The 11819-nt window shown below is 33.6% G+C and overlaps 2 protein-coding genes and 1 long non-coding RNA gene across 3 annotated transcripts; 1 reads left to right on the forward strand and 2 right to left on the reverse strand.

Moving 5' to 3' along the window:
• The first annotated feature begins 579 nt into the window (after positions 1-579).
• On the forward strand, positions 580-1901 carry LOC113234609. Its single transcript, XR_003310803.1, has 3 exons — positions 580-659; positions 748-999; positions 1293-1901. It is a non-coding gene; the product is annotated as an uncharacterized LOC113234609 (long non-coding RNA).
• A 1073-nt stretch (positions 1902-2974) lies between these two features.
• Positions 2975-3562, reverse strand: LOC113234607. Its single transcript, XM_026469961.1, has one exon. It carries the CDS (start codon positions 3560-3562, stop codon positions 2975-2977), a length of 588 nt encoding a protein of 195 aa, XP_026325746.1.
• A 3623-nt stretch (positions 3563-7185) lies between these two features.
• LOC113234608 lies at positions 7186-10068 on the reverse strand (the record flags this gene model as incomplete). The annotated part of the gene is made up of 3 exons (XM_026469962.1): positions 7186-7283; positions 7644-7773; positions 8524-10068. Coding segments are annotated over 3 exons (1773 nt in total), but the record flags the coding sequence as incomplete, so codon positions are not given.
• Positions 10069-11819: the final 1751 nt, after the last annotated feature.

Raw genomic sequence — 11819 nt, forward strand, 5'->3', positions numbered from 1 at the left:
TGTAGCTTGACATCCGACTTCCTATAATAATTATATTATAAGATAAGGTCACCCGGGGCTTTTGTAGCTACTAAAATTTGAGTTCAAACTTAATTTATTTTATTTTGTTACTAACAGTTACTTTACGGCAAATTTGATATTTTTTGTTGCTTAGATATGTTTTAATAATCATGTAATCGAGTTTAAATTGATGAAATGTCAATAAATGAATATCCAATTCAACAAAATCCATCTTCAAGCCGTCAATATTCACATTTGCCCCCAAACGGGGTAAATGTAGCTATCCATCCATAAAACTTTTATTGTTGAACTTGAATTTCTATAACTAATGGTGAACATCATATCCGCAGGCTTATTACCGATCTTTAGCGACCAGTCGTTTTAGCAATAGTTGCACGATTATCGCTGTTAAAACATAAATTCGTAAACAATTGCGATCAGTCGACTACAGCGCCTCTAGCGAGCAACTAATAAACTAAAACTGCATGAAAATGCTTTGACAGAAAGCGACCGGTTGCTTTTTCGTATTACCGAACGACATTTACAGTGACGCAAGAGCAATTAGCGACGGACTTTTGACAACTAGTGCCACAGTGGTTGTTTGGTAATTGTTGATTGATTGCTTTTTCAAATTACATTGTTATTTCATCTCCTTAATCGTAAGTAACAACTGATTTGACTTAAAAATAGTTATTTATTGATTGTTCAGTGAAATGTTGTTAATATTCAGTGATCTTCTGCTTGTAGCGTGTGTATAACTGCGATGGTGCGAGTTCTCATTTTATTGGACTATTTAAATGGAAAAGAGAGTGTTACATGGAGGAACGCTACCATTCTTCGGTGGAGAATCCGAAATAATGCCATCGGCAGGGCCTTTGAGATTTCGGACTTCCAAGTTCAGGTCTCATAGGTTATCCAAGGCATTGTTCAAAAGGCCATGAATTGACTCCTCTCTTGTCTCGTCGACAAAGGACAAATAAAATTTCCGTGGAAAGTAAGGTAAGTAATCTTAGGAGAACGTGACGAAATTACGAAAAATAGAAGTAAAGTTACGTTAGTTAACTTATTTTTGACGAAACCAAGTTAAACTTCACTTTAAATGCTCTAAAAGTAATAGTGTTCCTGATAAAAGATTTACAAAAATACATTTAAACAATTTATTCACCACACAAAATATTAAACATTTGAATAAGTTATGCGACATAAAAATTACAACAATTAACAACCTTAACAATTACAATTACTGTGTGGCAGTGTGTAGTACATGATGAAATTTTTACTTTATGTTGCAGGGGACTCGCAATATCCATTATGTTTGTGGCTATTAACACCAGTCTCAAACGCTGTTCCTGACAGTGCAGAAGAATATTATATTGATTTTCACTGTAGAGCCAGAAACACCATTGAACGGGGCATTGGGGAATTGAAAGCGATGTGAAGATTTTTGCTTTCACAGAGTTTCGCATTATCATGATAGCACTGTTACAAAAATTATGAAAGCCTGCTCGGTATCACATAACATTGTCAATGGAGCTACACTTACACCAAGAAGAGTCTACCAAAGATTCTACGAGGCAAATTCCTGCAATAACAGCTCTGAATCATCCCAGTTCGAGTTAGAAAGAGGCCACAGTCAAAAGGCAATAATAATACTGAGGTTATGGAGAAGTAGATAAGAATGTTAAGCCATTGGTCCTCAGAAAAATTATGTATGTATATGTACACAGCACTATGCACACAATTTTATATTGTATTACTAGATAGTTAGACAGTGTTCTTCTTGTTCCATATAATATCAAAATTTGACTTGTTCGTTAAAAGCACTAGACAGTAAGTAGTTAGTAAAGTATTTTCTTGTATTATTAAGAGCTAAAGATTCATGCGGCCTATGGGTCAACTAAATCCATAACCTCTGAGCGTCTTGAGTTATGTATAATAATATATTAAGGATTCTGTTGCAACTGCCACGTTTGTACAGTGCATCTGGAATGTTTGCTAACTCTCATGGCTTTGCAGCTATTATTACTATTGCAAAAAACATTTGCTTCCTTGATGTGCTGAATTTGTGGCAGCAGTAATGGCCTCCCAAGTGTTATTGCATTCAGGGTACAGGGGTAGGCTCATGAGCACTGGACTTGAATGCATATCATTGTGAGGAAAAAGAATTGTTTGTTATACTATAGTCGTCACAAAATAATAGATCATATTTGACACATGTCATCGCAACGTAAATAGTGATGTGAACTGCAATATCGGTAACCAGTTTAAACGATTCTCACGAGAAATCGATTAAAAATTTTAGGAGTTTGTAATCGTTTAGGTTATTTTTCTGTTCATTGCTTTTCAGTTCTAGATATATCAATCAACATTTATTTAAACGTTATACAGTTTAATAGAAATAATAAGTAAGTATTTTAAGTGAGCACAACGGCAACCTGTACTTGTTGTTGTATTGTAGTTATACATTAATAGCATAGTTCACGAGGATAACCTGTACGTAAATAACAAAATTCTGAAGTAAAACAAAAGACCTCCTTATTGGAATTTTTTATTTATCAACGTCATCGGAAGATGAACCAAAACCATCTGTTGAGCTAGTTTCACCAGTCCATATAATTAACTCGTTTTCAATTAAATTATCAATATTAACATCTCTGTCAAAATCTTCTTTTATTAGTTTTCTAGTTTTTTCCACCACCTTTCTCCAGTCTTCCTTTGTTACTTTAGTACATGCTTCCTTTAATAAAGTCATCATTTTTTTTGTGGAGAACGGTGGCTTAGTATTATTACGTCCTGCGTAGCCTGTAAAAAAAAAACACTGTTGTAAAATAGTAATGTTCCTTCACAGTGATATTACAAATTCGAAAGTTTATATGTTACCTCTTTACATTTGTACTTTATTAAAATATGCTACTAGTACAAAATAAGTCTTAATATATACGAATTTAAAATAACAGTATTAAATGCAAAAATATTAACCTTTAATTTGAGCCCAAATCAACTCAATAGCATTGTATTGACAGTGGTACGGCGGTGTCCTTATAATTTTATGTCCATGCTCAAGTGCCAATTCATCAATTTCATACCTAAGTTTTGTAGGTCTATGCTCTCGCACTAATCTTAACAATTCCACTTTCAATAGCTCCATGTCAGCTTCGACACCATTCCTCTGTAGCCATGCCACCAAATCAGCCTTTTTATTTGCCTGAGTCGGCGCTCGATCTATTTGAACCGAATGATACGATGCATTGTCCATAATTATTGTACATTGTTCGGGGAGGTTCTGAAGTAAAGTTTTAAACCACTCTTTAAATTTGTTTGCGTCCATTTCTTCGTGATATTCTTTTGTACTTTTTGATTCAAATGCTAGTAAAGCATTATTAACGAAACCTCCCCCGGCTGATCCAGCATGGCAAATTATGAGGCGACCACCTTTTCCCATTGGCACTTTCGAGCTGGATGCTTTAGTGTCGTCGGTCCATGATTGTGGTACTGTGTGGTTTGAGTTCAACCAAGTCTCATCGATAAACACAACATTATCCCAATTTGTAATTTTATTCATTTCTCTCAAAAATGAAACTCTTTGTAATATTAAATCATGTCTTTCCATCATAATATTTCTTTTGTCAGACTTCTTGTATTTAAAACCAATTTTTTTCAAAATTGTAATCAGTGAGGTAGCACTCCCAGTAAATAAGCCAAGCTCTCGAAGTGATACCAACAATTTACTCACAGTAGGGTACTCGTGTCTAGTATAATATGTATAAACATGGTTACGAATAGCGTCTGCATCGAACGTGTCGATACCTGTTACAGGCTTGCTTTTCTTCCTCTTTCTAGGCGTATGTAATACGTTTTCTTGAGAGCCGGAAGGCCCATATTTTTCTTGTATGATGGTGTGTACCGTTCTTTTGCCGATTCCAAGTGCACTTGCGACGCGATTTTGCACTTGTGTCACTGGTAATAGAGGTCCACCATTAAGTGACTCCCTTTCGAAATAGTCGTGTAATTTCACAACCAGTTCGCGAGTCTGGCTATTTAAAGCACGTCCTCTTTTCGACATGTTGAAAAAGAGTTCACACAGAATCAAGTCCAAAATATCCAAGCCAAGGTCAACGAGATTGAAAATAGAAGTAGTCCAAAAGCACAGCCGAGTCACAAGAAAAAACACCACGAATAACCAAGCGTACAGTCAACTTCCAAGACGGCGAAAGACTGCGCGGGCGCCGATGCAGAGTGACGCTAAATCGACATCAGTGTTGCCGTTTCAGAATTTGCGATAAAGAAAAGGAAATACAAATCTGACTTTACGGTTCTGTCTACTATAAATACTAGTATACTCAGTCTAATTTTGTAAGCACTTTAAAATTTTTGTTTTTGTAATTAAATAAGTCATTTTTTTAAGTGAAACCGATTTGACTCGATGATAGTCGGCGCGTATTGGTTACAACATTATTATTAAAAAGAATTATTTCTTTGTAGACTGAAGATGTAACTGTTTATAAGACGTTTCGGAGTAACCCAAAATTGGATTTTATTTTGGAATTCCTGCGAAAATAATACTTGAAATATGTTTCTTTCATAATGTATAGACCTTCAATAAAATTTATGTATTTTTTTAAAACCCAATAAGTTATTAATTGCTTATTTACTGTTTCGTTGATTGCATTCAACGTTACATACTATCGACTGGTTTAGCTGTCAAATATGATCTATTATTTTGTGACGACTTTAGTAATTAAATAAGTCATTTTTTTTAAAGTGAAACCGATTTGACTCGATGATAGTCGGCGCTTATTGGTTACAACACTATTATTAAAAAGAATTAGACTGAAGATGTAACTGTTTATAAGACGTTTCGGAGTAACTCAAAATTGGATTTTATTTTGGAATTCCTGCGAAAATAATACTTGAAATATGTTTCTTTCATAACGTATAGACCTTCAATAAAATTTATGTATTTTTTTAAAACCCAATAAGTTATTAATTGCTTATTTACTGTTTCGTTGATTGCATTCAAAGTTACATACTATCGACTGGTTTAGCTGTCAAATATGATCTATTATTTTGTGACGACTATAACTCTATTTTAAAGTGTTCTGTTACTAACCCTTATGAATGAATGTATGAAATAAAAGCCTTAAATTGAATTGTTTACTTTCATAAAACTTCCAATTGGTCCTTCACTCATAAGACCAGTGCAAAATGTTGACAGATGGGATGGTAGGAGATGACTGTAAGCAATTGTACAAAATGTTAATTTATGTAATTTTACAATGCAAGTTGAAAATTAAAAGGTGTTTATTGATTGCCACTTTTTATTCATACCTAATTAAAATTTTCCTACAATAACACAATGAAATGATACTAAGAATAATAACAATTAACCACTAGTTTGTCTTAATTATTTTTTGAGTAATTGTACAATATCCACTAGGGCCTGGACTGTATTTGAGCGGCCTCAGCTTGAAACATTGCAGCTTTGGCATTGGTTTTAGATACATTTGTAATTATTTCAATTACTTAAATTTTCTTCACTCTAAGTGTCCATTGTGCATTACTTTTATTTGTTCCACTGCCAAGAACATTTATTTGGTGGCTAATTCGTACCACGGCCTTTCAGATGTCTCTTGTGAACTTCCACATAGACTAAAGCCTTTATCCAATGCTGGGTGTCTTAGAAGATGGTCAAATAACATTTCTAGCTGATCGTTTGAGACGCGACTTTCCATCTTCACACAGTCTGAATATCACGACACCAAAACAGTGGTAATATGAACGAAATGAATCCATAGAAGCAGAACTCAATAATATAGACATAGTTGGCATTTTTATTATAGTGATTTATACTTTTTGTCGAACACTTAACTTTCAAGTGTTAGTGAATCGTCACTGCAATTCAAACTTTCTTGGGTAAACAAAAAACACGAAACAACAAATTTCTTGTTTGAAACACTTCAAATACATTGTCTGCATATTTCTGTATGTGCAATCTAAGAATATAATATAATATAAGAATATTTTTGTTGTTATAGATCAATTTAAGATTAAGAAAACGTAAATATAATTCTTCCTTGTTGTTTTTTGACGTTTGTGTTTGTCATTGATTGCCGTTCAGTTGCGAGTAGCGCTAGTTTCCATACAATTTAGTCGCAAATGCACCAAGCGAGCGATCAGTTTGCGATTTACATCCGTAATACCAACTTAGCAATCGCAACTGGTAGCAATCGCGTTGCTATTGTACAATTAGCAACCAGTTGCTAAAGTTCGGTAATAAGCCTGCCTATAGGTTTAAACTAATTTTGTAATTTAAACCTCTGTAACACGGTTTAATTTCCTTTAAAATAACGTGAGGTATTATCAGGGGGTAAATGTAGCTATATTCCATATAAGTTAGTGTTGGGACACGTGTCTCGATAACTTTGGGTGACTGTTTTTTTCCTTTGACTTGCTCGGTCATTGATTTATTATATAAAAAATACAACATGTAACTTCGGCTATTTTAGGTGGCTCACAATTGGGGCGACCGGAAATTTCTTTGCAAATCGTAGAAAAATACACACAATTAATTACTAGCACCTCGTCCTTTTCAATACAATTGGAAAGTACTCGATTTGAGGAGGCGTAATGTAGGTCTACTACACTCAGCGTGTAAACTTGGTCTAACCTTATTTGCTAACAGACACAAAGGACTACTTATGGATATATCATTTAAAAGGTAGGACAAGAAACTTGAGTTTATTTGAAATTAATATTTGTAATGAGTTATTAATACAATCAGTGGTATGGAATAACCACCGATGAATATTATTTATGTGAAATTAAGTTGCATATTTCGTTGATTGATGAAATCCTTGTGTTTTTCTGATTTCAACGATATATATAACTTAATTTCACAAAAAATGTCTCTTCAGTGGTTCTCTTTTTTAAATGTCAAAATAATTAGTTTTACGTTTGATTAAATCAGTCCTTGATTTATTGATAGCACAGAAGGTTAAAAATTAGTTTTCAAAAGTGCGTTCATCAAAAGGTGCAATGTTTATGAATGTATTTGCCAAATGAAGAGACTTTTCTCAAATGAAATAATGAATTAGTACTTACTTATTATTTATTTTTAAATCAAATTAAAAACGGATAAAACTTACAAAATTTACTACGACAAAAAAAAACAGACGGCAAATAAATTTACTTTTCTGCGATATTTACATTTCTAGAAAAAATGTAAACCATATCCTTGTCATCAAATATAGGTACTGGCAAACACTCGATTACGTCATCATGATCTATAATAGATATATCATTCTCGATTAAGCGAAATTTACTTTTACTGCTCTTGATAGATTTAAATCCTTGAACCACCAATTTGTCACAAGTTATTTCTTCTATCATGCATACATATTTATATTCTCTTTTGCCTTTATAAGACGTAAACCTTGCTAACACAAATGAGCCTTCTTCTGGAATTTCATGTTTAATTGTTTTTTCTACATTTGTTTTGCTTGGCCCTGGTTTTGGACTTTCCTTGTTTTCATTATATTTATACTCATTCTTTTTTTCTTTCTCCTCTTGTTTTTTCTTTTCTTTATTTATTTCCCTTGGTTTTTCATTTTGTTTCGACTTTTCCTTCGTTTTATAGAATTCACACTCATCCTTGTATAGCTCTTCATCTTTTAAAATAGTTTCCATAAAAGTGTCCAAGTCTTCAGTTTCTGAAGTATCCATTGACTCATAAGACCCAGTGTCCTCACTGTCAGAAATCCATTTCTTCGTTTTCTTTAATTTAGTTTGCTTTTGCTTCCTTTTCAAACTTTTACTTTTAGTTGCATTTTCTTTATTTATTTTCCTTTTTTCTTGTTGGAGTTTATTTTTAAAATTTTCATACTTCTTCTTTTCTTTCATTATTTTTAGCGTCTCCTGCTTTTCTCTTTCATTTTTCATGCGAGCTACTACTGCAGAATATGTCAATATTTCGGCACCTACACGTTTTTTTGGTCTTTTTGGTAAATCGTTTTTTGAAATGTGACTAAGTACTAATTGCTCAAATGTTGTGTCAACCTCATCATAGTTCTGTTCTTTTTGGTGATGTGTTGGTTTTATCACTTCGTCGTTTAATATTTTGATACCGCTGTTACTACTATTATTTTGAGATGTCAGAGGAAGTATAAATGTTCTAGGATTCAATATTTTTTTCCATTCACCTTGTCTACCTTTATTATCATTAGTATCCTTCTGCTTTTGTTCAAAAATATTTATCGTCATATTAGGATCTTCCAGTGTTCTGACTATATCTTCGAAATAGTTTTTTTCTATGTCACTTCTGTTTTCCGTTTTTTTTCTTTCTCATATAAGTATAACTAGTTATATATGAGAAAGAAAGAAAAAAACACACCAAACCAGAAAACTATTAGGAAATGAAAATATTTTTCGGATCTAAATCGCGTAAAATAGTTTCATTTCCTATGTGTAACAATAGCGAAAACCTAAGAACAGAAAACTATTGCTAATTAAACAATATATTTTAACAGCTAGCTCTTTATTAGCAATAGCTTTCTGGTTGTCTAGTATTAGATGTTTCTCTTGTTGCTCATTTTCTTTTCCGTTCATACTTAAGTTACTATCAATACCAGTAGCATGTTCATCCCTTTTGTTAGAATTGTCATGGTTATCTTTCTGACACTGATTGATACTTTGGCTGGAAATTTTGAGTGCCAAATCCCTAAGACTAGGAATTTCTTGAATAGTGTTGAATATGGAATTTTCCAGGTCTGTATCTTTTATCATTGATTTGAAGTCATTGTATTCCATAGTATCAGCATCATTTACTGTTTTATTTTCAGTACATATAGTTTTAAGCTGCGACTGTATATGAGTCTCCCACCTTTGCCATGAAAGGGAATCAAAGTTTTCTTTTCCAATCATATTTCGATTAACTGGATATATGCCAGTCTTTTTAAATCCATTTGAAATAATTACTGGATTCAGATTCTCCCAAATGCCAGTAAGAATTCTAGCAAATTCGCTTTTGGGCAATTTGAAGCCAACATGCATTCTTTGCCATTTTATGAGTTCTTGGTCCCACCTGTCCTTCATTGGCTTCATTACGCTGCAGTCCAAAGGCTGCAACACGTCTGAGGAATGGGGTGGCAGTTTAAGGATTGTAATTCCTTCAGATATTGCATACTCAATTACGCTCAAATCTGTATGAGTCGAATGTCCATCGTATATGAGAAGAACAGGTCTTTTGCTCCCTATTGCTGGTACAAAGACATCTTTTAAATATTTCTCAAAGATGCTAGTCTCCATCCAACCTTTTTTGCTTACGGCATATGCCGTTTTCACTTTCTCGTTTTTATACATCCACTCGTTCCATAAATATTTTCCTTGGAAAATAATGAGAGGCGGAATTTTATCACCATTTGCATTTGCTGCAAGAAGAACGGAGGTATTGGTTCTGCCTGGTGAACTAGTTGTTCTTGTACAACGATGACCAACTTTTCCGACCACTTTACTTTTTGACGGATCCTGACAGAAACTAGTTTCGTCGAGATTGTAAATACGGTCGGGTGCGGACGATAAATCCAAATCCCGAATGGCTTTTTCAAGTAATTCAAAATATTCGTATACTGTGAAGGGATTGCACGCCTTTTTTCTGGCGATTTCCACCGATTGCGGTTTTTTTAATGAAAGATTGTGTCTTCTTCTAAAATTTCGGAACCAGTCATCACCTGGTATGTCATTTTTAAATGCGGTCACGATGCCGTTTCTTCTTATAAATTCGCTAATCAATGATATGACCTCCTTACGAGTCAAAGGAAAACCACACTTCTCCATTACGAGAATACAGTTCACAATTCTCAGTTCCGTATCCTTATCAAACACCGTGGACCTGCCAGGTTTATTTAAACCACGCGTCCCAGATACATGTGCATAAATCGTGGCTCTGGGAACACCAAATTGTTCTGCAGCCTGATAACTACTCATTCTCTTAAATTTCACTTCCTCTACTGCTTTCAAAAGATTTTCCCTTGAATAAGGAGTTTCACGTTTGCGTTTGTAGTGACGAACCATCTGAAATAAAAATATTTATATATTTTTGTTAAAAAATCCAATAAAATAATTTCATAACTACCCTATAATTATTTTATACTAGAAATTACCCGCCCTGTCCTAAGAAGTATCCTTTGTCATTTGGAAATAGGACAGCTTTCTTACAAGAGAAACAAATATTTTTTCACATAAAAACATGTTTATTTTATCACGTATCGGCAATTAATTATCAGTCGCCCTTCATAAAATATATTAAAAGTTGGTCGATATTTTGTAGTATTTGAATCGACCCGTTGACATCACTAGTATTTTATATGTTCATATAAAAGTAAGGGGGCAAATGTAGCTTCCAAAGTAGCTACAATTAGACCACCTACAATTTTTCATGGGGCGAACGTAGCTGGTGCTGAGAACATTATTTTAGTTAAGTATAGGATAAAACAAATGAATACAAAACGAATTACCTTTTATAGTTTCACGATTCGCTTCACACTTCACTTCGATTTCCACAAAAACAATATTTTTTCGAATATTTTCAATCCGGTCGTTTGACACTGACATTCACCTCAAAATGGCGGAATAAAAAGACGCTCCGTTAATAAAATAGTTTAAATGTTAGTAACGCCATCTTTGGCTATATAGGTCAACTAAAATTTCTCTTCACAGCCACAGATGTCACTAATTCTAAAAACTTAAAACTAACAAGTCATTTTAATCAGCTACTTTTGCCCCCTGGCTACAATAGCCCCGGGTGACCTTACTTTTTATCTTGGAATAATGCGAGCGAAGCCGTGGGCAACAGCTATATCTTGATATAGTAGGTAGTAGTACCTATTTAATTTGGATCAAGAACTACTCTTGATCTGAGCTACTTAAATTGTTGCATTAGTCGCTTAAGCAGTTTATGTAGGTAATAAGCTGATGAAATGCTTTAATACCTACTGGTCTCAATATAAGTATGTAATAAAAAATACTACTATTTAGTACTTTCATTGTCAATAACAACCTATTTTATCATGACATATTAGGTACCTAAAATAAAACTGGAGAATACTGTGGAGTTGACAACCCTAGGCAAAGGCAGCCATTTTTAGCGCACAGCTGTGGCACGATTTTTTTGTAGGTATTTCGTGTCCATATTGTTTAGTACGTCCATGGCGAAGTTACACTTTTTTTTTATAAATTATTTCTGGCCATGGAAACAAAGTCCTTCAGCCGAAAACATAACGTTTAATTATATTTCTGTAAATATGGTCACCACAAAGAGAATAGGCAATTTGAGGCGGCGTGCTTGGATTGACTCGAGATTCCTTAGAACGGGCCGATACGGGTACTTTAGTTTCAGATTCGTATAATTTCGCGTTTTAATCTTCGATTAAGGCACAATAGCACTATCCTATTCCACGTTAAACTAGATTTCCCAAAATAATTAAAAGTCAAAATAAAAACGACACTTTTCTTTCCAAAAGGCCCAGAGCGAATCTCGCGAAGTTACACTTATTCACAGTGTTGCCACTGTAGCCAGTTTTTGGCTATGTAGATTTATTCAGATTTACGAAATTATTAGGTACAAAACATACAATGGTACAAAACAAAATATTTGATAGCTAAATCTTTTAGCTCTTAGTAAGTAAAGTAAAAAATTGGAAAATAAACGAAAATAAAGCTTAACCTTCAATATCACAAGATAATAATGATTTGATTGATATTGATGATAATTATTTTGTAAAATTAAGAAAGACATTTTTTAATTATTTGTAAAAACGCAATCT

The sequence above is a fragment of the Hyposmocoma kahamanoa genome, unplaced genomic scaffold, assembly GCF_003589595.1.
Source record: "Hyposmocoma kahamanoa isolate Upper Pololo Valley unplaced genomic scaffold, ASM358959v1 85569, whole genome shotgun sequence".
Taxonomy (NCBI): domain Eukaryota; kingdom Metazoa; phylum Arthropoda; class Insecta; order Lepidoptera; family Cosmopterigidae; genus Hyposmocoma; species Hyposmocoma kahamanoa.

Excerpts from the sequence above, each read along its gene's own strand:
- LOC113234607 (XM_026469961.1), bottom strand. The coding sequence starts at position 3,562 with ATGAATAAAATTACAAATTGGGATAATGTTGTGTTTATCGATGAGACT.